General features: G+C 45.5%; 1 protein-coding gene across 5 annotated transcripts in view; it reads right to left on the bottom strand.

Moving 5' to 3' along the window:
* Window positions 1-685: 685 nt before the first annotated feature.
* The window catches only part of MTMR1 (myotubularin related protein 1), a 78124-nt gene continuing 51865 nt past the window's right edge, over window positions 686-26944 (bottom strand). For 3 of the 5 annotated variants that reach the window (XM_025373557.1, XM_025373556.1, XM_025373558.1), the window contains 3 exons: window positions 15106-15219; window positions 10093-10269; window positions 837-3219 (listed from right to left, as the gene is read on the bottom strand). In XM_025373557.1, coding sequence (XP_025229342.1) covers window positions 3055-3219; window positions 10093-10269; window positions 15106-15219 — 456 coding nt within the window. In that variant the 3' untranslated portion in view covers window positions 837-3054. Of the gene's footprint in view, window positions 3220-10092; window positions 10270-14708; window positions 14920-15105; window positions 15220-26944 lie in introns of all 5 variants that reach the window. The other 2 variants (XR_003117671.1, XM_025373559.1) reach the window with 2 other exon arrangements.

Raw genomic sequence — 26944 nt, 5'->3', positions numbered from 1 at the left:
TGGCCTGTTTGGGAGAAAGTCTGTCCTTCTCATCAGCTGGCATCTTAGCTTCAAATTGAGAAGACATTTCAGGGCATTTCACCATGAAAACAAGATGCAGTGGACCCTGGGTTTTAACATGGAGGCCGGTTGTTTCATTCTGTTTTGCCAACCTTTGCTTCTAGTGAAACAGCACCAGGTCCTCTCAAACCTGAGACCACCAGGTACCTCTCCTGTGCAGAGTTCTGCGTGGCTAGCGGGGGCCTGGTGCAGCGGCCCTCCTGGCCTTGCTTGCTGCTCTGATCTCACTGCTGGGGAAGGCTGAGTGGCAAGCAGCCCCCTGGACATCCTCTGTGCCTAATTAATACCAGGCGCTCTGGCTCACTCAGTAGTGACGTGTGTGGAGGAGGACAGGGACCCCATACCCTTCACAAGAAGACCGACACACACAGGACACCAAGGGTGCTGCAAATTCATCCAGGCCTTTTTAGCCCTGAAAAGGTGAACACTCCTCTGGGGTGGGGGCAGTTTGGGGCCTTAGAGAGCACTGTGCTTGCGCACGAAGGACTGCCTCATCGCGCTGACTCTCAGGTGTCTCCAGACCTTTCTCCAAGTCGTCCACATTTTCTCAAGGTTAGAGCTGAGGGCATTTCTGACTTCACAGTCAGTATTTCCTGTTTCAGCCAAAATACGCAAGCCCCATGACACATTTATGATTTAGTGAATGAATTAAATCACATAAAGGTACTTCACATATATTAACTGTGCTTGACACACAGTCAACATTCAATCCATGTGATTTTATTACTGATTTTCCTCAAAGGAAAAATCTGAGATACTTAAAAAAGACCAGGGAGCAAACATAAGATCATTTTAATTACAGATTGAAATACAGTGCAACAGATGAGACAAATACAATACTGTACCAGTTTTTAAAAACCTGAACCGTAAAGGTTTCGCATTCTAGTACACATAAAACAAAAATTGCTTGGATAACAAAACTATACTTCAAGATGTTTTAGAAACAGTTCTGCACTAGGAACATACAAAGGGAAATGACCCGTTGTGCTTCTTTAAAATGGAATAGGAGTCTGTAGGGTCCTGCTGACGGAGCCCCCCAGCCTCTGCCAGGTGAGGTGCACAGGGCCCACTCCAGGCACCAGCTCCCCACAACTTGGCTTCTCTGGTTTGTCGAAGGCATCATCCAGTCCACACTATGTTTAATAGTCCTGGTCAGCCAGGGGATTACATATGTCTGGGAAGAAAATGGGAAATGTCCCCATTAAAAAAAAAAATCAGTATATCTATAATCCAGTTTATCCATTCATAAATAACGTTCAGATATGTTAGGAACATAAAAGCTAATGTTGAATATGATTTAGCAACAAATCCCACATGTGATAAAAATGGAGAATTGATTTTAGGTTATCAAATTACCTTGAATAAATCTCTCTGCTATCTTATAGAAGGATAATTTTCAGTAAGAATCAGGAGGTTCCCAGTTTTTTTTTTTAAAGAAAATCCATTCTCTATTAAAAAAACCCTTAACATATTTTCAAAAATAAGGTCAATTTGTAGGACTTTGTCTGGAATCCAGTAATTTGAAAACAGCCAGCTAACATTGTTATGCAGTCACGCTGGGGGTTTGACCTTAGGAGCCGCTGCAGCCGCCTCTGCCTCTAAAGGCTGAATTCCTGCAGCCCGTGGTGGGGTGGGGGGAAGTTGCAGCAACGGGCACAGCATGAGGGAGGGGCATGGCCTGCTGGGGCAGGACCCAGGTGTGCAATAATCATCTGTGGCATGTCACACAGAGGAGCTCAGAGCTATGGCGCGCAAGTGGATTGAATCAATGGGTGGTAAATTAATTCCTGCGAGGACTGATGGAGTCACAGAGCTCCAAGTCAGTCAGTAAAGGTTCAGGAGCGGGAAGAGGGCTGACCAGCTGTGGTCGGCTCTGGGAAGCGAAAACCAAGGGAAGTGCATGCTATGCTTTTCCAAACCAAAGCCACAGCACAGTGGCTGCTTTCAAATATTAACAGGCAGCCATGTGAGTAAGCTGAGTTGAAGGAACTGTGATAAAATGAGAAATGATTCCATACAGGCAAATAACATAAGAGCAGACTTGCTTTGATCCTGGCAGCTGGCAGCGGTAAAGTGGTGGTGGGAAGCATGGCCAGACAGCCCAGGAGCGAGTGACAGGCAGCGCTCCTTGAAGGAGCGAGAGGCCAGCACCTGTGCACAGCTGCCAGAGGCTTCGGTTTACCCTCAGCGGGGCTGGAAGACTGAGCATGGCCGCTTGGTGCTGTCCCCATGAATGGGCTGAGCCGCCCCAAGAGGTGAGTACCAGAGTGAGGTGAGGACAGAACACGTTGTCCTTGAAATGACCATGTTCAAATCCCATTTCAAATGCACCACAGAAAAATGAGCATGAGGTTTGTTGGAAAATAATTTCTCCCACAGTACAGTTGAGCTGATCTCTCCTCAGGTGACTATTCTAAACGTAAAAAAGGACATAGGAAAATAAAGGCCTGTTTCTCTTCTCTAAAAATACCTTGTATGTACACAACAGTAATTGTTACGGGAGGACCCCGTGCATGAAGAGAACTGTGGAACAGAGGGCAGTGGTCTGTCTTCTCCCCAGGTACTTCATTCAAAACAGTTTTCAAGTTGTGGCCAAGAGCTGAGGGAAGCCACGGGGCTGGCAATGCGTCTTGAAGTGAATGGTGTTTGTTGTTACTGAAGGATTTAACTTGGAAAGAAATGGCGCACAGCTTTCTTGAACCTCAGTACTGCAATCCATTCACTTAGTTTCTCCCAAGCTGCCTGGACGCTAGAAGTTGCTTCACAGGGTGGATGTGACAGACGGCTCCCCTGTGAAACCGCTGACAGGAGGGTAACGGGCTGTTCACAAAACAAAAAGCACTTGCCAACAGTGGGAGCTGTCACCTAGCCACACAAATGGTCCCTGGGCCTAATCCTAAAAGACAAGATCACAAGCTACAGCCATAACGGTGATGGCCAGGCCCCTTTCCTGAGCCGCTGGCAGACAGTGGGGCAGCAGGCTGGCCTCGCTCGTCAGACTGAGGTGTGGACGGAGGTGGCGGAGTGGGAGGGCGAGGAGCCCCGCTCAGATGAGGATGAGACGGCACGTGTGGCCACCTCCCGCTGTAGGCCCTCCACACGCTTCTGCAGCTCCGCCCTGACGGCCAGCAGCTCCTTGAGATTCTGGTGAATGGGCATCTGGAGGGAACAGAGACAAAGCTGCATTATCAGGCCATCCTCCTACCACAGCATTTCCACATGGAGATGCTGTTGGCTTCAGGAGTTTTTCACCACCCAGACTCCTGGAGTGGCCAAAGTCTCCTGAGGCGTTGACTCATCTCGCGTCAGGTGGACACTGGGACCCCATTCCATGAGCTTTGGCTGCCACTGAGGCTGTCCTGCAGCTCCGGAGGCTGAGCTGCTGAGCCGGGATGAAAAGGCACCATGGGGAGGCTCCCACAGTTTCTCAGAAGACAAGCAGGTGCGGGGACACTGCGCACCACGGATCAACCAAGGGCACCGTGTGCAGACTCGGCGCAAGCAGTGTCCTCAAGACTGCGTCAGAAATGTTTACACGCAGACCCCTTTCCAGCATCTCCATTATCTCTGTATTTTTGCATTTTTATAAATAGCTCTGCTGACTGAAAATCCTTCTGTGAAATCAGCACTTTCTACAACTTGAAGCTGTGTTTCCATCAACCGGAGCAGGATCTGCCAGAAGCCCCCTGGAGCGGGCGGTGCCGGTGGGGGTGGGGAGCCTCCCCAAGGGACCAGGCCCTTGCTCCTTGCTCAGCATCACCGCAATGCCTCACCCTAATTAGCTTTTCTCTTTTAAACCCATCAACTGCGGGACAGGGGTGAATATAAACAAGAAAGGTTTTCCTGGGGCATATGGGACATCCAGTCCTGCTATTTTATAGTCATAGCACCCAACCCACTCGCCTAAGAAGCTGTCCCCAGCAGCTACTAGGGTGCGAGACATCCAAGACCCAGCTTTTCTCGCCTGGAGCTCTTTGGCTGGGGGCAAGGCTGACCAGAGCCTCAGACTGGGTCTGAGGGAGAAACAGGGTGGTGTCTGGGGAGCTCTCTAGCCTTCCCTGGTCTCTGATCCCGTGTGTAAACAGCAGCCACAGGGCTGGCTCCTAAGCCTCAACCAGGCCCTGTGACTGGCCACTTAACACCTTCCAGGGGCTTCTTCCCCCTGCCCTGAGAGGGGCCTCAAGGCCCTCTGCAGTCTGGTTCCAGCCTGGCCCTCTGGCTCACCTTTCACCAGGTCCTGCCCCCACTCCCTCAAAGACTGAGCTGTACCACTGTGTGTGCCAACGGTGATCAGCCCTCCTGGAGAGAGGGGGGAGACAGAAGGAGGATGAAAGCAAGACTGCAAGACAGCAGCCAGGTCCCTCTAATAACAGGGTGCTCAGTAACCAGCACCCAGTGGGCTGAGAACAAATGGCCCCCTTGGGCAGGTCACAGGAAGAAGAGAGGGGACAGGAGTGGAGTGTGATGGCAAAGGCAGATCCCAGAGGCCTCTGGGAGGTGGCACCAGCTCCTCTCTTACCCTTAGGACCCATCTGGTATATTTTCCTGTCTGTAGGATCATTTAATTCTGATCAGATAAGGGAAGGCCTTGTAATCAAGCTCCCATTATCCATCTACAGGCATGTGGCCTCAGCAAGAAGCAAGACACGCAGGGAAATACACCACTGACACACACCCAGGGCAGAGGCCCAGCACTGCTCAAACGCACTGCTATCACTTCTTCACCAGCTGTTTGCATCTTTTCTCACATATTTTTCTTTTTTTTTTTTTTTTTTTTTTTTGAGGCGGAGTGCAGTCTCACTCTCTCTCCCAGGCTGGAGGCACGATCTCAGCTCACTGCAACCTCCACCTCCCAAATTCAAGCGATTCTCCTGCCTCAGCCTCCTGAGCAGCTGGGATTACAGGTGCCCGCCACCACTGTGTCTAATTTTTATATTTTTAATAGAGATGGGGTTTCACTATGTTGGCCAGGCTAGTCTCGAACTCCTGACCTCAAGTGATCTGCCCACCTTGGCCTCCCAAAGTGCTGGGATTACAGGCATAAGCCACCGCGCTGGCCTACTCACATATGTTCATTTGCAACAAATCAAGGGCATGCCTGAAGGAATAGAAAACTCGGAGGCTTAAACAGAGGATTGCGTTAGAGAAAATTCCCATCTAAGGGCCAGTCATGTTTGCCCCATGGGTGCTAGCATCACAAGACATAAGGCAAGACAGTCCCAAAGGAAACAGGATGCCCATGGGCCTTCCACACCCAGCCATCCTCTGATGGATGCCCAGAGAACCCCTTTCTCGGCAGCCAATCGAGCTACTGCCTTCTCAGAGAAAAGAGGCCCAACAGGCTTGCATCTCCCCTGCTGTTTACCCCCGTACTCCCTCCCCTCCCCTCTCTTCCTCCTCCTCTCTGCCCCACCTGGCTCCTCAGGCCCTGTCACTGGACACCCACACCGGCCACTGATCTCTGCCTGTCTTCACTGCACTCCCCAACCCCCATTCCCATCCACCTCGATGCCGCCAGAGTGAGCTTTCTAGAACATACACTTGGCTTTGTCATGCAAACCCTGGGATGGTTCCCACAAACCCTGGAATGAAGTCCAAACTCCAACCTACCTCCCCAGCGTCCATCATCACCAAGGCCCAGCCCATTCCCCAACACACTGTTGTCCACACCTAGGAGGTGTCCAACACATGCCTATTGCATATAGGATAACAAGCTGTGGCCCATGTACTCTTTCTTGGTTCTCTCTTCTGTGTAGCACAGTGGAGGGAGAATGCAAAAAGCAGGACCACCCACCTATTACCCTCCGAGCACAGTGCACTTGGAATGGATTCACTTCCTGATCAATAATCCCCTGTGAGGTCCCAGCAAGGCTCAGGACCCTGCCGCAGATCAGGCGGTGAGTCACTGCAGAGACGGGATCTGACCCCGTCGGGGGCATCCTTCCACAACTACACGCACTGGGCAGCAAGATCTCAACCAAGTCACTGCTTGTCTGACCGTTCCCTCATTCTCTGCATCGTGGAATTGCTGGGAGTGTTAACTGGGGTCATGTGTGTACACAGCCCACTGGCACACAAGAGGACTGCAGCTTACAGGCGCTTTTGCTGTGGTTTCCATCATCATCATTGCAGGTGACTTCGCTTACGTGTGTGAGAATCTGGCCACATCTGGGAACAGATTTGTCACGCAGTTTGTAGGTTTTAGGAAAGATCTGTTCCCTGCCTCACGTGGGGGGCAAGAATCTGAGCCTGGGTGTGCGCCTGTGGGACCCCACTCTAACCCTCTCTGCTGCTCAGCATTTCTTCACCTCTGCAACCTGCTGCACAAGGGAGAGCATGGCAGGGGCACGGGGGCCTCCTGCAGTAATCGAGAGGCTCCGTTTAGCCAAAGGCACTTCAGATCAGGCATAGTTCTGTTGGATTTTCTGCTAATGTTAATGACATTCCACCAACCACCTGGTCCTTTGAGTCACCAAGAATATTACCTGGTAACCCTGTGTGATTTAAATAACACAGTGACTTCTGACACTCTGTAGCCCGTCTTCCCTGTTGCTAAAACAGATGAAATAGAAGCCACCCAGGACGGAAAAACTCAGCAAAATGCCTAAGCAGAAATACACACCAGTGAAGAGGAAGGTGCTGGAAGGGGGATGTAGGCTTTGGTTCCCAAGTTGACCACTGACTGGCAAGAAGTGCTTGATGGGCCCCTGTGTTTAGCATCTTAAATAATGCACCTGAGGTCAGAAAGGAGAGCAGTGCTGGACCTGGACTCCAGTGACAGGGCAGCAGGTCACCCTGCACATAGACGTCTTGGGCTGAAAGCCAGGACAGAAGATGCTAATGGGACCAGCAACCTCTCACGCTCACTGATAGTTTCTGGGCACATGGGCCATTTCAAAGACAGCTCGCCTTCAAACTCAATTCTCATTTGGGGAAGGATTCAATCTAATGACAAGCAGTTATTAGATTAATAACTTAAAAGATCAATTAATAATAAGCAGGGACTAGTCTTGCAGAGCAGGAAGTCTAAAGGGAGAGATAAATATAATTTTCTTTTTTTTTTTTTGAGACGGAGTCTCACTCTGTCGCCTAGGCTGGAGTGCAGTGGCGCGATCTCATCTCGGCTCACTGCAACCTCCGCCTCCCGGGTTCAAGCGACTCTCCTGCCTCAGCTTCCTGAGTAGCTGGGATTACAGGCATGCACTACCACACCTGGCTAATTTCTGTATTTTTAGTAGAGACAGGATTTCACCATGCTGGTCAGGCTGGTCTCAAACTTCTGACCTCGTGATCTGCCCACCTCGGCCTCCCAAAGTGCTAGGATTACAGGCGTGAGTCACTGTGCCCGGCCAGAAATGTAATTTTTTTTTTTTTTTTTAAAGAGGAAGAAGGAAGCTAAGATGATGCCAGAAGCTCAGATGGTAGCCAAGTGGTGGAGGACGTGGGGAGCTGGAGCCATTGGGCAGCCACAGAAGGTGATGTCTGGGCTGTCAAGCAGGAGCAAAAGGCCTCTCCGCAGGAAGGTGGAACGTGGACTCAAGGCAGACTGCGGCAGGGAGAGTAGGTAGAAGGCTGTTCCAATATCCCAGAGGATTGGGTGTGGAGGGGAGACCTGAGGGAGAGGCCAGTGGGGACAGGACACGTTTAGGGTGGGCAGGTGTGAGTCCTCTGTAGGCTGAGGGGCAAGAGCCACCAGAGGTAGCAGGAATAAACGCAGGTTCAAGGGGCTGGAGAGAGCAGATGTGCGGGAGGAACTGGCCTGCAGCTGAGGGGCGCGCCTCTTCATTCACTCATGCGTTCAGTCAGTCACATTTGTCGAGTCTCTGTTAGTTGCCAAACACCATGTTAGATCCTGAGGGACCTGTGGTTTCAAAGCCTGTGGTCTGTAGGTGCAGCAGCAGGCAGGCAAATACACCAGTGCAGTATTGAATACCTTGGGGAATTCTGCAGACCGATTATTACCAGCACCTCCGCTCTCTTTCTCAAAGTAGGCTAGTTTGGGCAATAAACACAGGGCCACCAGAGCACTAGGTGAACAGAGAAGAGGGCGCTCAACAGGAAAGGCTCCAGGGCAGCATGAGTCCCAGCAGCTCCCTGGCTAGTGGGAGGGGGACACAGATGCAAGTCTCTCCTATCCAAGGAAGACCCTGGGAAGAGCTGAAAGAGGTGATCAAACACTAGTTGTTTTCATACATGTGAAGACACAAAGGGTAGCTCATTCACATGGGGCATCTGCTTCAAGCAGGGGCAGGGCATGTACAGGGGAGATGTGGATAAGGGCAACCCTGGGATGCAGGAGCTCCCCCACAGCCAGGACTCCTTCCCACCTCCCCAGGCCCAGCGTACAAGTACTGGGCTGAGTGAGCACCGATCACAGTGTTCTGGAAAACACTCCTGAGGTCGTAAGGGTGGCAGGGCCAACTCAGAGGGTCCAGAGGAGAAAAGCATTTGCAGCAGAAGCTGTGTGGAACAAAACAGAAAGCCATCTGGGAAAGAGGAGGCAAGTGATGACCAGCCTGGTCTGTGGTAGAGGGCAAAGGATCCAGTAAGGAGTGGCCAAGCAGCAGCCTGGGGCAGTGGGGCACACCCAGCAGATGGATCATGGAGCTAAGGCTACCAGTGAGGGAGCTTTCCAGCTGCCAGGCTGGGGTACTATAGTGACGTATCCCTGAGGTTCCAGGGCCAGGCAGCTGAAAAGGAACATGAGCAGTTCAGACTGCCCCATGGCTAGTGGAGCATGGAGATGATATGGAGATCAGGAATACCCTAGGTGAGAGGGATGGGGGAGCAGGAGGATGGAGAGGAAAGACAGATTTCTGTATCGTTGGCTGACAGAGCAATGCTGTTAAACAATGCCCTGCGTACACGCTCCTGATGGACTGCAGTTAAACTCTGAGAGTATTCAACTCAAAAGAAAAATTTCAGGCCTGGCCCAGTGGTGCACGCCCATAATCCCAGCACTTTGGGAGGCCGAGGCGGGTGGACCACCTGAGGTCAGGAGTTTGAGACTAGCCTGGCCAACATGACAAAACCCTGTCTCTACTAAAAATACAAAAATTTGCCAGGCATGGTGCTGTGCACCTGTAATCCCAGCTACTTGGGAGGCCGGGGCAGGAGGATCACTTGAGCCTGGGAGGCAGGGGTTGCAGTGAGCCAAGCTCATGCCACTGCACTCCAGCCTGGGTGACAGAGCAAGACTCCGTCTCAAAAAATAAATAAATAAATAAATAAATAAATAAATAAATAAATAAGAAAAAGAAAAGTCTCAGCAGACAGTTACCTGTCCATGGAGGTACAGGCTGCCTCTACCCGTCGTCTTCACCACCCAGAACCAATCACGCCCTGGCCACCCAGGTGGAGATTGGGGGTGCAGGGCAGGACGGAATCCAAACCACAACACAGTGGAGGATGTGGGGAGCCCTTCAGGAACCCGCAGCCAGAGCTCAGCCACTGAACACAAAGACAGGACACAGGCTTGGCGGACTGGCCCCTGTAGTGCACCATTCTCTAATTTTGTTCAATCTCAGAAAATATTATAGTGAAAAAGTGTGGCAGGGAGGGGCAAACTCTCCCCCTTCTTCAAAGGAGCACCTGTTCTGTGACTCAGCAATCTGCCCTCCTACTGCTGGACTAACAGGGTCTATGTACTGTAACCTGATGCATTTTCCACGTCTTTCTACCACGTCTATGTGGAAACAGGGAGAAGGGCTGCCACCTCACCCTCCAGACCTGCAGTAAAGTAGTTTATAAGACAAAGGGTCAAGCACTGGAACACATGGCATTTTATGTACCTCATCAGTACGAGACAGAAGTGCTAAGGTTTTTAACTTTAACCCAGCAAACAGCATCAGAGTTGGTGTACGGGCAGAACCTCCTGGAACATGAATGCAAAGGATTGAACCCTGACAGGCAAGGGCAGAAGACGTTAGTATGGTATGTTAATATCTACCATTAACACATTTTCATACCACCATCTTTACTTGGAAGAAAAGGCATACTCTCTCATTCATGAAAAGAAAAACAAAAAGATACCTGAGGTCTCTTCCGTGGATTCCATCGTACATAATAGTTTACCCACAATTCCAAATGACTCAGACTAGCAACAGGATATAACACATGGTTTTCATAATTCACAAAGAAGGGATTAGAAAACTCATCTAGCTGGCTATTGATATACGACCATAAAGATATCGTCTTTGTATATACATCCTGAAAAACAAAAAAGAACATTGGAAATAAACTTTTCTTCATATCATCAAGAATTAGTATTACACCAAGAAAAGGACTTGAATAATGAAGTGAATTCAAACGCTGAAAACTTCATGAACATTTACTAGGTCCCAGCCCTACCTTCTTCCCACTCATGGCCTGATGGCGGGATGAATGAAAACGCACTGCTTGCTGTCCTGGAAAAACATATTGCTGAAGTTAGGTAGCATCTGACAACTGTGGCTATGGAAAGGCAGAGTGAGAACTTTCTAACAACCACAGGATGACAGGGTCCACCAACAACAAATGCAATTTTCAATTCTGGTGGAAGGTTTGCTTTTGTGGGCTGGGCACAGTAGCTCAAGCCTATAAGGCCAGCACTTTGGGAGGCCACATTGCGAGGACTGCTTGAGGCAGGAGTTTGAGACTAGCCTGGGCAACACAGTGAGACTTTGTCTCCACAAAAAATAAATAAATAAATAAATTTAAAGATTAGCCAAGTATAGTCCCAGCTCCTCAAGAGGCTGAGGTGGCAGAATTGCTTGAGGCCAGGAGTTTGAGGCTGTAGTGAGCTATGACTGTGCTGCTGTACTCCAGCCTAAGCAATAGAGCAAGACCCTGCCTCTAAAAGAAAATAGAGCTTTTGTGACTCCTGTTTTTTTTGAGATGGAGTCTCATTCTGTCACCAAGGCTGGAGTGCAGTGGCACAATCTTGGCTCACTGCAATGTTGGCCTCCCAGGTTCAAGCAATTTTCCTGCCTCAGCCTCCCGAGTAGCTGGGGACTACAGGCACACACCACCACGCCCAGCTTATTTTTGTATTTTTTGGTGGAGATGGGGTTTCACCGTGTAGCCCAGGCTGGTTTTGAACTCCTGACCTCAAGTGATCCTCCCGCCTCAGCCTCCCAGAGTGCTGGGATTATAGGTGCAAGCCACCACGCCCGGCTGTGACTCTTAATATTGAGAAATGAGAATAGACTTTACAGTTAAGATTCCTTGTGCTGGAAAATCAGAGCTATCTGGAGGAAAATGTGCTGTGGTGGCAGGCTGGAGAAGCTTTATAAAGACAAGTAAATATATTACTAAGTTATCTCTTCTTCCCCTAATTTTGTAGTACACTATTCAGAAACACTGCACCTACTTGCATTGCTCATCTGAACAAAAACACCCAAATGTGCAGGCATGGTGAGGCAGGTAAATATTAAACAATGGATCAAGCACGACAAAGTCAAATGAGAAAATGGCAAGGCCAACAGCATTTTCCCCCATTCTGCTGCTGACTTCCCATGAGCTATCTAAATACAGGAACATTCAATTAGGACCATTTCAATTTTTATACATTTATTTATAAGAGAAACACCAACAATAATTCAAAGGATCTGGAAGAGCTAAAATAATCCTGAAAAAGAACAAAGTAGGAGGACTCATACTTCCCATTTTCAAAACTTATCACAAAGCTACAGTAATCAATGCCAGTGGTGCTGGCGTAAGGACAGACATGCAGATCAATGGAACAGAACAGAAAGCACAGAAATGAACTCTCTGACATTTACGGTCAACTGATCTTCAACAAGGGTGGCAAGAAAATTGAATGAGGGAAAGAAAATCTTTCCAACAAATGGTGCTGGGACAGCTAGAAAGCCAACACACAAAAGAATGAAGTTGGATCCTTAATTCACACCGTATACAAATGTTACCTCAAAACGGATCACAGACCTCAATGTAAGAGCTAAAAGTATAAAATTCTTAGAAGAAAACATAGGAGCAAATCTTCATGACTTTGGGTTAAGCAATGGTTTCTTAGATATGATACCAAAAGTGTAAGCAGCAAGAGAAAAAAGAAATTGCACTTTATCAAAATTAAAACATTTTGTGCTTCAAAGAACACCCATGAAGAAAGTAAAAAAAAAAAAAAAAACCCACAGAGTGGGATAAAATTTTTGCAAATCATGTATCTTATAAGGGACTTGAATATACAAAGAATGTATAAGGAACTCTTACAACTCCATAATAAAAAGGACAAACAACACAATTTTAAAATGAACTAAGGATCTGAATACACACTCTCCACAGAAGATATGCAAATGGCCAATAAGCACATGGAAATATGCTCAACATGATTAGTCGTTGGGGAAATGCAAATCTAAAACCACAACATACCACTTCCCACTCACTAGGATGGCTATAATTTTTTAAAAAGGAAAATAGTAAGTGTTGGTGAAATGTGGAGAAATTGGAAGCCTCAGACATTGCTCGTGTGTGCAACTGCTTTGGAAAACAATCTGGTAGTTTCTCAATAGGTTAAACATAGTTGCCATATGACCCGGCAATTCCACTCGCAGGTGTAAATGAATGAAGGCATATGTCCACATAAAAACTTGTACATGAATGGTTATAGTAGCATTATTCCTAAAAGCCAAAATGTGGAAACAACCCAAATTTCTATCAACTAATGAATGGATAAACAAAATGCAGTCTATCCATATAATGGAATATTGCTCAGCCATAACAAGGATGTATTGGTACATAGATGAAGCTTGAAAACGTTATGCTAAGCGAAGGAAAAGACAGTCATAGACGTTCACCTATTGTATAATTCCATTTCTATGAAATGTCCAGAATAGGCAAATCCATAGAGACAGAAAGCAGATTGATGGTTGCTAGGGGATAAGGGTGGGGAAAATGGGAAGTAATTGCTACTGAGTATGCCATTTCTTTTGGAGGTGACAGAAATTTTATAAAATTAGGCCAGGCACAGTGGCTCACACCTATAATCCCAGCACTTTGGGAGGCCGAGGCAGGAGCATCACTTGAGGCCAGGAGTTTGAGACCAGCCTGGGCAACATAGCAAGACTCCCATCACTACAAAAAATAGAAATAAAAATAAAGAAATTTCATGAAATTAGATATTGGTAATGGCAGCAAAATATGTGAATATGCTAGAACCATGAAATTGTACATTTTAGATGGGTGAATTTTATGGTATGTAAATTATGTATCAAGAGAGCTCATTTAAGAATGAATTTTGCACTCCTCCTCTCAAAAAAAAAAAAAAAAAAAGATAAAACCATGGTTAAAAGTCTATATATGAACTTCATTCTTCTGTTTCTGGTTTTATTTGTTTTAAATGGCTTTGAGATATAATTCACATAACATAAAATCACTCTTTTAAAAATGTTTTTGTTTTTATTAGGAGGTTAACAAGTCCCCATCACGCTGGGCCTGCAGCAGTGTGGATTTTACTCTAACTGCAGTGGGAAGCAGGGGAGAGGCACATGATCAGATTTCAGTTACTGAATGCTCCCTCTGGTTGCTATGTTTAGAATGGACTACTGAAGGTCAGAAAGAGAATCAGGGAAGCCCATTCCTGGGTTTCTGCCTTAGTCCAGATGTGAGACAGTAGGGGCATGAGACAGTAGGGGCTTGAGCTAGGCTTATAGCTGTAAGGCAGTTAAGAAGTGGCAGATTAAGAATATACTTTGGGCCTGTAATCCTAGCACTTTGGGAGGCTGAGACAGGTGGATCACCTGAGGTCAGGAGTTCAAGACCAGCCTGCCCAACATGGCGAAATCCTGTCTCTACTAAACATACAAAAAATTAGCCAGATGTGGTGGTGGGTGCCTGTAATCCCAGCTACTTGGAAGGCTGCAGCAGGAGAATCGCTTGAACCCGGGAGGCAGAGCTTGTAGTGAGCTGAGATCGTACTACTATACTCCATCCCGGGCAACAAGAGCAAAGTGCCATCTCAAAAAAAAAAAATATATATATATATACATATATATACACATATATACATATACTTTAGGACAAGGTCAGCAGCATTCACCAAGGGACTGGGTGTGGTAGCCAGAGTGAGGGTGAGGGAGGAGTGGAAACTGACTCCTGTGTATTTGGCCTTGGCATCTGGATAGCCAGTGGTGCTGTGTACTGAGTAGGGGAGGAGCAGGAAAAGGCATTTAGGTCCCTGAGGCAAGACAAAGTCACCTAGAAAGACAGAACAAGAGTTGAGGGGAGAAGAGGACCTGGGACTGGGCCCAGGTGACTCCAACTTTAGAGACTGGTTAAAATGGCAGCCAGTCAGAGGAGACTGAGCAGGGGAGGCCAAGGAGGCAGGGAAGAGGCAGGACAAGGTGGGGTCACAGAATGAGGGTGCTGTCAACTGTGGGGACGCTGCTGAGAGAGGGGGAGGTGGGTGTTACTGACAGACTGTTTTCTCCTGAATTCTATATTGTCCTAACATACTCGGCTCACAGGCAGTAGTCCTTGTCTATTAACGGGACCATACTCCTTAAGTTGCCTTTTTCCAATGTCTTCTCACTTTTGACCACGTCTTTCTTCTATCCCACACTGAGGAAAAAAGAAAGAGGCGAGACATAACTCTGAAAAGTTTGGTAACTGCTTCTTTACTACTTTGATGTAAAAAAGTGTTAGCTTGCTACCTAAAGTGGGCTTTTTGGCTAATCGGCAGACTCCATTTCCAAGGCCTTCAAGTACAATCTGGCCAACACCACAGAGGACGAAAAGCAGAATCCCACAGCTTTGGAGTTGGTGCAGTGGAGACTACATGAACTTGGAGTCAGGAGGTCCAGGGTCTAGCACTCATCTACTCCTGAAAGAGCCATGGGCTCGCTGGGTCCCAGCCCCCCATGCCTAGAAAGGAAGGGGCTTGTGTTAGATACATGCAGTGGGGCTGCCCAGAACCCTGGGAGTGCATTTACAGTCAGCAATAGCACCAGAGCACAGTCCTCCCTCCCCTCAGCCCTCCTACAGTGGCACTTCCTAGAAGAGGTGCCTGAGCCACACGGAAAGCAACAGACAAGGACGCAGTATACTTACGTCTTTGAATCGCTGCTGTTCACAGTTGCACAAAAAGGTCCCAAAAAGACAGCTATAAAGGTGATCCAAAATTGTAATCAAGAATAGCTCATTAAACTCGAATGCTGAAGGAAACTTAAATGAAGAGAAAAACAAGGTTTAGTCATAGAGTCCAATTTCTAAAAGTAATATTACTTTTGTATGAAAGACAGCGAAACTATAACTTGGAATATAGTCAAAGATTTAAAGGAAGACTGAGCCCAAGTAAAGTTCAACTACCTACAGTTTTAAGTCCAGACTTATAGATCTGGCTGAGAAACAACCAGACGCAACTCAATTTGTTGTACTCAATGCCCAGAAAAGCTTATGTAGCTTCCACTTCTCACCATGGCGGTAGAAGAGAGCCCAGACTCACCCTTCTGCCAGAAACATCTAGCAAGCTGGATACAATGTAAGAAATGACTGTTTTCAGACACTGGCAACAGGCAGTACTGGACTGTGACCCTGAGAGAAGGGAAACAAATGAGGGGAGCCCTGCTATTATGCCAGCTTCCCCGCTGCAGCCACATCCCAGGCTGGGGGTAGGGGGAGCAGTAGATCCAGTCATAACATGTACCCAAAGTGACTCAAGAAGAAATAGAAAATCCAAATAGCTCTGCATCTATTAAATAAACAACTCCTAGTTAAGAACCTTCCTGCAAAGACAACTCCATGACCATACAGCCCTGAATTCTTTTTTTTTTTTTTTTTTTTTGAGACAGAGTCTCACTGTGTCCCCCAGGCTGGAGTGCAATGGTGCCATCTTGGCTCACTGTAAACTCTGCCTCCCAGTTCAAGTGATTCTCCTGCCTCAGTCTCCTGAGTAGCTGGGATTATAGGCACACGCCTCCACGCCCAGCTAATTTTTGTATTTTTAGTAGAGACGGGGTTTCACCATGTTGGTTCAGCTGGTCTCAAACTCCTGACCTCATGATCCACCCGCCTCAGCCTCCCAAAGTGCTGGGATTACAGCACCCCTGACTTCTTACCAGTGTAAATGACCAAGCTGAACCTGGCAACATATTTTAACAAGGTAATACAACATGACCAAGTGGGGTTTACTTTAGGAATGTAAGACTGGCTTAACATATGAAAATCTATGTTACAAAACAAATCAATTACTGTAATTCACCATATTGGCAGAGTGAGGAAGCAAAACCACAGATCATCTTGATAGTTTTAGGTAATTCTTGATGGGGTTTTGCAGAATTCCAATGAAGACTATTACCATTGCCAGCAGGTTCTAGTCAGTAGCTGGCGTGTTGTGGCCATGAGATGATCTGGAAGTGATAATAATCACCATAACAGCAGGCATGTACTGAGGGCTTACCATGTGCCAGAACTAATGTAAAAACACAGTAAAATATTCATCACCTACTAAATGAAGCAAAGCCAAACAGTACTACCCAGCATACTGGTATTTAAGTCAGTTTACTTAAAAACCTAGTGTTCAATCAGAGTGCTGTGTGCACACTATCATTACAAATCCTCACGTCTCCAGAGTGATCATATCAGGATCACTGGTAGACAAGTTTATTTTTTAGTTTAGCTTTACTACTTTACTAGACTAGCAACAGGCTTTTCTATTAGAACAATGGTCAATCCAGGACTGTCCAAACTCCACCTGAAACTGTTTTCTTCACCAGGCTATTACATTAGCTTAATTAAGGAATTACACTCAGATACCGTGGATTAAGATTTGCTTCTCTCTCCATCTTAAGGATTGCTCTCATAGAAACACACAACTCTCTTCTAAGGAATCCCATCAGAATATTACTGCTTCAGAAACCTCTGGAAACTAACTCTGCTGGTTCTTACTGGCATCCTTGTTCTTAGATGAACTAAATCAACGATGTGATGTCTCTGGCTAAAATGCTAACAATTTCTACTGGTTAATCCTTTCTTGGAGCCTTTAAGATTGCCCCTTGCAACTCTGACAGTGGCCTCACATTTCAAACGGCTATCTTTCTCTATTTCTCTCTCTCTCTCTCTCTCTCATTCATGTATTTATTTATTTAAGACAGGGTCCCACTTTGTTGCCTAGGCTGGAGTGCAGTGGTGCAATTGTGGTTCGCTGCAGCCTCAACCTCCAAGGCTCAAGCAATCCCTCCCACCTCAGCCTGCCAAGTAGCTGGGACTACTGCCACAACCCAGCTAGTTTTTCTTTCTTTCTTTCTTTTTTTTTTTTTTGTAGAGACAAGGTCTAGCTATGTTGCCTAGGCTGGTCTTGAGCTCCTGATCTCAAGTGATCCTCCCATCTCAGCCTCCTAAAGTGCTGGGATTACAGGCATGAGCCATCGTGCCCGGCTCAAATGGCTATCTTTTAAAAGGCCAGGCACACTATGTCCAATCTTCCCAGGACTTCTCTATGCTGCTTAGTTATGCCCTATTCAAAAATTATTGGCACCACAGAATTTGTGAATTGTAAGCAAATATATGACATTTTTGTGTACTGAAGCCTTATTAAATCAAGGATAGAAGTGAAAGATCCAGGGTTTTGTCCTATATTTTATAATTCTCAAACTTTTAAAAATAAATGTTTATTAACAAGATAGCAAATTACTGACATATTTTCAAGCCATATAAGTGCTATGAACTGAATATTTGTATCCCCCCAAAATTTCTATGTTGAAATTCTAATCCCCAAGGTGTAGTATGAGGAAGTGGGGCCTTTGGGAAGTGATTAGGTCATGAGGGTAGAGCTCTCGTGAATGGGATTAGTGCCCTTTTAAAAGAGGCCCAAGAGAGCTCTCTTGTCCCTTCCATGATGTCAGGTTACAGTGAAAAGACAGCTAATCTATGAATCAGGAAGCAAACCCTCACCAGACACTGAATCTGCTGGGGCCTTGATCTTGGATTTCCCGACCTCCAGAACTGTGAGAAGTAAGTTTCTGTTGTTCATAAACCACCTCAGCTTACAATATTTTGTTACAGCAGCCCAAACAGACTATGACAATGAGTCTTCATTCCTAGCCCCTGAGCCTGCATTGTAGATCTGGGAGCTTGGGAAGGTGTGTTCTAGAGTCAGTGACAACAAGCCTTATTCTGACCACTGGGTACCAGATATGGGAGGTCAAAGTGGGCAGGGCTCAGTCCAAGCCCATCGGTACCCATGAAAACTGGAAAACAAAGGCTCCATCTACTCATGTTGGGTCAAGGCTGCCATTTGTACTCAGGGGTTGTCATGGCATTAAGCTCAACTCAGAAAACAGCTCAATGAGGGAAACAGTAGCAGGTGGAGTAATACAAATGAAAGATTAGGTCGCTGCAATTCATAGTTTGTTTTGGCCTCTTCTCCTGGAAGCTGTACCTTTTACCTAAAAGTATGATTTCCAAAAATACATAGCACAGTAATCTATAATAAAATTCTGCACCTTTTTTTTTTAATTGTTTTAGAGACAGGGTCTCACTCTGTCACCCAGGCTGGAGTGCACTGGTACAATCATACTTCACTGTAACCTTGAACTCCTGGATTGAAGCAATCCTCCTGCCTCAGCCTCCCGAGTAACTGGGACTACAGGTGCACACCACCAGGCCTGGCTTTTTTTTTTTTTTTTTTTTTTTTATACTTTAAGTTCTAGGGTACATGTGCATAACGTGCAGGTTTGTTACATACGTATACTTGTGCCATGTTGCTGTGCTGCACCCATCAACTCGTCAGCACCCATCAACTCGTCATTTACATCAGGTATAACTCCCAGTGCAATCCCTCCTCCCACCCCCCTCCCCATGATAGGCCCCAGTGTGTGATGTTCCCCTTCCTGTGTCCAAGTGATCTCATTGTTCAGTTCCCACCTATGAGTGAGAACATGCAGTGTTTGGTTTTCTGTTCTTGCGATAGTTTGCTGAGAATGATGGTTTCCAGCTGCATCCATGTCCCTACAAAGGACACAAACTCATCCTTTTTTATGGCTGCATGGTATTCCATGGTGTATATGTGCCACATTTTCTTAATCCAGTCTGTCACTGATGGACATTTGGGTTGATTCCAAGTCTTTGCTATTGTGAATAGTGCCTCAATAAACATACGTGTGCATGTGTCTTTATAGCAGCATGATTTATAATCCTTTGGGTATATACCCAGTAATGGGATGGCTGGGTCATATGGTACTTCTAGTTCTAGATCCCTGAGAAATCGCCATACTGTTTTCCATAATGGTTGAACTAGTTTACAATCCCACCAACAGTGTAAAAGTGTTCCTATTTCTCCACATCCTCTCCAGCACCTGTTGTTTCCTGACTTTTTAATGATTGCCATTCTAACTGGTGTGAGATGGTATCTCATTGTGGTTTTGATTTGCATTTCTCTGATGGCCAGTGATGATGAGCATTTTTTCATGTGTCTGTTGGCTGTATGAATGTCTTCTTTTGAGAAATGTCTGTTCATATCCTTTGCCCACTTTTTGATGGGGTTGTTTTCTTCTTGTAAATTTGTTTGAGTTCTTTGTAGGTTCTGGATATTAGCCCTTTGTCAGATGAGTAGATTGCAAAAATGTTCTCCCATTCTGTAGGTTGCCTGTTCACTCTGATGGTAGTTTCTTTTGCTGTGCAGAAGCTCTTTAGTTTAATTAGATCCCATTTGTCAATTTTGGCCTTTGTTGCCGTTGCTTTTGGTGTTTTAGACAAGAAGTCCTTGCCCATGCCTATGTCCTGAATAGTATTACCTAGGTTTTCTTCTAGGGTTTTTATGGTATTAGGTCTAACATTTAAGTCTCTAATCCATCTTGAATTAATTTTCGTATAAGGAGTAAGGAAAGGATCCAGTTTCAGCTTTCTACTTATGGCTAGCCAATTTTCCCAGCACCATTTATTAAATAGGGAATCCTTTCTCCATTTCTTGTTTTTCTCAGGTTTGTCCAAGATTAGATGGCTGTAGATGTGTGGTATTATTTCTGAGGACTCTGTTCTGTTTCATTGGTCTATATCTCTGTTTTGGTACCAGTACCATGCTGTTTTGGTTACTGTAGCCTTCTAGTATAGTTTAAAGTCAGGTAGCATGATGCCTCCAGGTTTGTTCTTTTGACTTAGGATTGTCTTGGCAATGCGGGCTCCTTTTTGGTTCCATATGAACTTTAAAGCAGTTTTTTCCAATTCTGTGAAGAAACTCATTGGTAGCTTGATGGGGATGGCATTGAATCTATAAATTACCTTGGGCAGTATGGCCATTTTCACAATATTGATTCTTCCTATCCATGAGCATGGTATGTTCTTCCATTTGTTTGTGTCCTCTTTTATTTCACTGAGCAGTGGTTTGTAGTTCTCCTTGAAGAGGTCCTTTACATCCCTTGTAAGTTGGATTCCTAGGTATTTCATTCTCTTCGAAGCAATTGTGAATGGAAGTTCATTCATGATCTGGCCCTCTGTTTGTCTGTTACTGGTGTATAAGAATGCTTGTGATTTTTGCACATTTATTTTGTATCCGGAGACTTTGCTGAAGTTGCTTATCAGCTTAAGGAGATTTTGGGCTGAGACAATGGGGTTTTCTAAATATACAATCATGTCATCTGCAAACAGGGACAATTTGACTTCTTCTTTTCCTAACCGAATACCCTTGATTTCTTTCTCTTGCCTGATTGCCCTAGCCAGAACTTCCAACACTATGTTGAATAGGAGTGGTGAGAGAGGGCATCCCTGTCTTGTGCCAGTTTTCAAAGGGAATGTTTCCAGTTTTTGCCCATTCAGTATGATATTGGCTGTGGGTTTGTCATAAATAGCTCTTATTATTTTGAGATACGCTCCATTAATACCAAATTTATTGAGCGTTTTTAGCATGAAGGGCTGTTGAATTTTGTCAAAGGCCTTTTCTGCATCTATTGAGATAATCATGTGGTTTTTGTCTTTGGTTCTGTTTATATGCTGGATTACGTTTATTGATCTGCGTATGTTGAACCAGCCTTGCATCCCAGGGATGGAGCCCACTTGATCATGGTGGATAAGCTTTTTGATGTGCTGCTGGATCCGGTTTGCCAGTATTTTATTGAGGATTTTTGCATCGATGTTCATCAGGGATATTGGTCTAAAATTCTCTTTTTTTGTTGTGTCTCTGCCAGGCTTTGGTATCAGGATGACGTTGGCCTCATAAAATGAGTTAGGGAGGATTCCCTCTTTTTCTAGTGATTGGAATAGTTTCAGAAGGAATGGTATCAGATCCTCCTTGTACCTCTAGTAGAATTCAGCTGTGAATCCATCTGGTCCTGGACTTTTTTTGGTTGGTAGGCTATTAATTATTGCCTCAATTTCAGAGCCTGCTATTGGTCTATTCAGGAATTCAGCTTCTTCCTGGTTTAGTCTTGGGAGAGTGTAAGCGACCAGGAAATTATCCATTTCTTCTAGATTTTCTAGTTTATTTGCGTAGAGGTGTTTATAGTATTCTCTGATGGTAGTTTGTATTTCTGTGGGGTCGGTGGTGATATCCCCTTTATCATTTTTTATTGCGTCTATTTGATTCTTCTCTCTTTTCTTCTTTATTAGTCTTGCTAGCGGTCTATCAATTTTGTTGATCCTTTCAGAAAACCAACTCCTGGATTCATGGATTTTTTGGAGGGATTTTTGTGTCTCTATCTCCTTCAGTTCTGCTCTGATCTTAGTTATTTCTTGCCTTCTGCTAGCTTTTGAATGTGTTTGCTCTTGCTTCTCTAGTTCTTTTAATTGTGATGTTAGAGTGTCAATTTTAGATCTTTCCAGCTTTCTCTTGTGGGCATTTAGTGCTATCAATTTCCCTCTACACACTGCTTTAAATGTGTCCCAGAGATTCTGGTATGTTGTATCTTTGTTCTCATTGGTTTCAAAGAACATCTTTATTTCTGCCTTCATTTCGTTATGTACCCAGTAGTCATTCAGGAGCAGGTTGTTCAGTTTCCATGTAGTTGAGTGGTTTTGATTGAGTTTCTTAGTCCTGAGTTGTAGTTTGATTGCACTGTGGTCTGAGAGACAGTTTGTTATAATTTCTGTTCTTGTACATTTGCTGAGGAGTGCTTTACTTCCAATTATATGTGGTCAATTTTGGAATAAGTGTGATGTGGTGCTGAGTAGAATGTATACTCTGTTGATTTGGGGTGGAGAGTTCTGTAGATGTCTATTAGGTCTGCTTGCTGCAGAGATGAGTTCAATTCCTGGCTATCCTTGTTAACTTTCTGTCTCGTTGATCTGTCTAATGTTGACAGTGGGGTGTTGAAGTCTCCCATTATTATTGTATGGGAGTCTAAGTCTCTTTGTAAGTCTCTAAGGACTTGCTTTATGAATCTGGGTGCTCCTGTATTGGGTGCATATATATTTAGGATAGTTAGCTCTTCCTGTTGAATTGATCCCTTTACCATTATGTAATGGCCTTCTTTGTCTCTTTTGATCTTTGATGGTTTAAAGTCTGTTTTATCAGAGACTAGTATTGCAACCCCTGCTTTTTTTTGTTCTCCATTTGCTTGGTAGATCTTCTTCCATCCCTTTATTTTGAGCCTATGTATGTCTCTGCATGTGAGATGGGTCTCCTGAATACAGCAAACTGATGGGTCTTGACTCTTTATCCAGTTTGCCAGTCTGTGTCTTTTAATTGGAGCATTTAGTCCATTTACATTTAAGGTTAATATTGTTATGTGTGAACTTGATCCTGCCATTGTGATATTAACTGGTTATTTTGCTCGTTAGTTGATGCAGTTTCTTCCTAGCCTCGATGGTCTTTACATTTTGGCATGTTTTTGCAATGGCTGGTACCGGTTGTTCCTTTCCATGTTTAGTGCTTCCTTCAGGGTCTCTTGTAAGGCAGGCCTGGTGGTGACAAAATCTCTAAGCATTTGCTTATCTATAAAGGATTTTATTTCTCCTTCACTTATGAAACTTAGTTTGGCTGGATATGAAATTCTGGGTTTAAAATTCTTTTCTTTAAGAATGTTGAATATTGGCTCCCACTCTCTTCTGGCTTGTAGAGTTTCTGCCGAGAGATCTGCTGTTAGTCTGATCGGCTTCCCTTTGTGGGTAACCTGACCTTTCTCTCTGGCTGCCCTTAAGATTTTTTCCTTCATTTCAACTTTGGTGAATCTGGCAATTATGTGTCTTAGAGTTGCTCTTCTCGAGGAGTATCTTTGTGGCATTCTCTGTATTTCCTGAATTTGAATGTTGGCTTGCCTTACTAGGTTGGGGAAGTTCTCCTGGATGATATCCTGAAGAGTGTTTTCCAACTTGGTTCCATTTTCCCCCTCACTTTCAGGCACCCTAATGAGACGTAGATTTGGTCTTTTTACATAATCCCATACTTCTTGCAGGCTTTGTTCATTTCTTTTTCTTCTTTTTTCTTTAGATTTCTCTTTTCGCTTCATTTCATTCATTTGATCCTCAATCGCTGATACTCTTTCTTCCAGTTGATCGAGTCGGTTACTGAAGCTTGTGCATTTGTCACGTATTTCTTGTGTCATGGTTTTCATCTCTGTCCATTCGTTTATGGCCTTCTCTGCATTAATTATTCTAGTTATCAATTCTTCCACTCTTTTTTCAAGATTTTTAGTTTCTTTGCGCTGGGTACGTAATTCCTCCTTTAGCTCTGAGAAGTTTGATGGACTGGAGCCTCCTTCTCTCATCTCGTCAAAGTCATCCTCCGTCCAGCTTTGATCCGTTGCTGGCGATGAGCTGAGTTCCTTTGCAGGGGGAGATGTGCTCTTATTTTTTGAATTTCCAGCTTTTCTGCCCCTTTTCCCCATCTTTGTGGCTTTATCTGCCTCTGGTCTTTGATGATGGTGATGTACTGATGGGGTTTTGGTGTGGGTGTCCTTCCTGTTTGTTAGTTTTCCTTCTAACAGTCAGGACCCTCAGCTGTAGGTCTGTTGGAGATTGCTTGAGGTCCACTCCAGACCCTGTTTGCCTGGGTATCAGCAGCAGAGGGTGCAGAAGATAGAATATTGCTGAACAGCGAGTGTACCTCTCTGATTCTTGCTTTGGAAGGTTCCTCTCAGGGGTGTACTCCACCGTGTGAGGTATGGGGTGTTGGTCTGCCCCTAGTGGGGGATGTCTCCCAGTTAGGCTACTCAGGGGTCAGGGACCCACGTGAGCAGGCAGTCTGTCTGTTCTCAGATCTCAACCTCCGTGTTGGGAGATCCACTGCTCTCTTCAAAGCTGTCAGACAGAGTTGTTTGTGTCTGCAGAGGTTTCAGCTGCTTTTTTTTTTGCTGTTGTTGTTGTTGTTTAGCTGTGCCCTGTCCCCAGAGGTGGAGTCTACAGAGACAGGCAGGACTCCTTGAGCTGCTGTGAGCTCCACCCAGTTCGAGCTTCCCAGTGGCTTTGTTTACCTACTTAAGCCTCATCAATGGCGGGCGCCCCTCCCTCAGCCTCGCTGCTGCCTTGCCGTTAGATCGCAGACTGCTGTGCTAGCAATGAGGGAGGCTCTGTGGGCGTGGGACCCTCCCGGCCAGGTGTGGGATACAATCTCCTGGTGTGCCCGTTTGCTAAGATCCTTGGTAAAGCGCAGTATTGGGGTGGGAGTGACCCGATTTTCCAGGTGTTGTGTGTCTCAGTTCCCCTGGCTAGGAAAAGGGATTCCCTTCCCCCTTGCGCTTCCCAGGTGAGGCGATGCCTTGCCCTGCTTCAGCTCTCGCTGGTCGGGCTGCAGCAGCTGACCAGCACCTATTGTCCTGCACTCCCTAGTGAGATGAACCCGGTACCTCAGTTGAAAATGCAGAAATCACATGTCTTCTGTGTCGTTCGCGCTGGGAGTTGGAGACTGGAGCTGTTCCTATTTGTCCATCTTGCTCCGCCCCCTGGCTATTTTTTTAATTTTTGTTTTTTGAAGAGATGGGGGTTTCACTATGTTGCCCAGGCTGGTCTTGAACTCCTGGCCTCAAGCAAGCAATCCTCCCACCTCAGCCTCCTGCATTGCTGAGAGTATAGGCGTGAACCACCATACCTGGCCCCAATTCTGCACCTCTTGAGGCTCAACAAAAATATCAATGACTATTAAACCTATCCATAAGAGTAAGGATTGTATTAAACTATGGATATCATAGAGTGTCTTTGGGAATCTTCTCTAAAGAGTCCCTCAATTATTTTTCCCTTAGTTTCTTTGTTCACATACAGACTATTCAGTTCATTTTATTCTGCTATTTCTGACAATTTTACACTGCATAGTTTATGTTACAGTAGGCAACCTAAATATAATCTTTCATATGAATGCATCTTATACCTGCTATATATCTCATTCATTTGTTAATGAACTGATAAAGACTAATCATTGATGTCTCTGCTAATGCATTAACAATGTAATTTTAAAAGAAATTAATTATACACACATTTCACAGTCAGAATGTTAGAGCTGTGAGAGGTTTGTCCACTAGGTTCAAACCAAGGCCCTACTCCTCTCTAGATTCTGCTGCTTTTGCTCCCTTTCAGAAGGTTAAGGAAGTACAGTCTCCTGCTGAGCAGTTCATCTAAGATTTGGCCAGATGTTAGAAATGAGGATGGGAATGAACTGCTAGTACATGGGATTAGACCAGGCAATCCAGGAATCTCTACACTCTGCCCCAGTCCCCTTTTTTTTTTCAATTCAAATCCCTTATTTTCTTAAAATCCAATAAAAGCACAAAAATGACATGGCTTAGAGATGAAAACAGGCACTAAGCAGTGTAAAGAATGGAGGTCAGTTTGAAGATGTTAAAAAATCCACATTTGGGAGGAATAAGCTATTTCACATCCACAAAAATGGTGCTTATCCCTTTAGAAGCACTGCAATCATTTTTTGTGTTCAACCTTTTTATGCAATTTTTCTAAAATGTGTTTCATACTTTCTTGTCCTAACCTGAACATGACAATCATTTAATTTTGTTACTGGCTCAGCATCAACACAATTAGCAATAGTGCCTGGCACTAAAAAACAGTAAGGCTTCAGGCCAGCCTTTGTGCTTGTGGAGTGTGTTTGCTGCCCTTTCACCTGCACCATCAGCATACCTACCTCTGGGACCAGCCCCTCTTACCCAGGCCAGCTCTCTAACAGGCCATCTTTAATCACCTGTGACCTGGCCATCAGACCATGTAAGACCCCAATTAGTTTGTTGAAGCTGGGTGTAAAAGTCAGTGTTAATTTCTAAGTGAGGGCCTGAGGACTCCATGAAATCTGCTTTGGCTATTCAGACCCCCTCCCCTTTGTTCCTTATTTCTAAAGGTATGTCTCTGTGCTCCCTTGCCACTGAAAATGTGATCTGTGACCCGCTGGCATCACCTGAGAGCTTATCAGAAATGTGACATCTCAGGCTCTGCCCCAGTCCCACTGAATCAGAATCTGCATTTCAATAACAGCCCCAGGGGATTTGTGTGCTCTTTAAGGTTTGAGCAGTGTTAGTCTACAGCAATGGTCTCAAAGTTGAGCATCCATCAGCCCCCAGAAGGGCTTGTGGAACCAGAGGGCTGGGTCCCACACCCAGAGCACTGGCAGGTCGTCAGTGAGGCTGAAGATTGGTGTCTCTAACAAGTTCTCAGGACCACATTTGGAGCACTAAGCTAGATCACTGGTTCTCAAACTCAATTGCACATCTGAATCACCTGGGGAACTTTTACACACACCTGAGCCTGTCCCCAGGATCACAGGAAGAAGGTTCCCAGGGGCTGGCTGTGTGCACTCAAGGTGGAGAGCCATCTTCTGAGTTCTCCAGGTCCTCCTCAGGGCAGAGCTGCTGGGGAGCGGGACAGCACAGGCAGCATCGTGACTGTCAACCTTCTTTCTGCCCCAACGCACACTGCCATCAGTAACAGTAGCTCTCAGTGGGGAAACAGGCCTAGTATTTCACAGACTTTCCGCAGTAGGGAGGCAGATGGCTGATGGTGATAAGGCTGCAGGAGAATCAATCAA

This window comes from Theropithecus gelada, chromosome X (genome assembly GCF_003255815.1).
Source record: "Theropithecus gelada isolate Dixy chromosome X, Tgel_1.0, whole genome shotgun sequence".
Taxonomy (NCBI): Eukaryota; Metazoa; Chordata; class Mammalia; order Primates; family Cercopithecidae; genus Theropithecus; species Theropithecus gelada.
The sequence above is the reverse complement of the archived record's forward strand: the minus strand, read 5'-3'. Positions and strand labels throughout refer to the sequence as shown.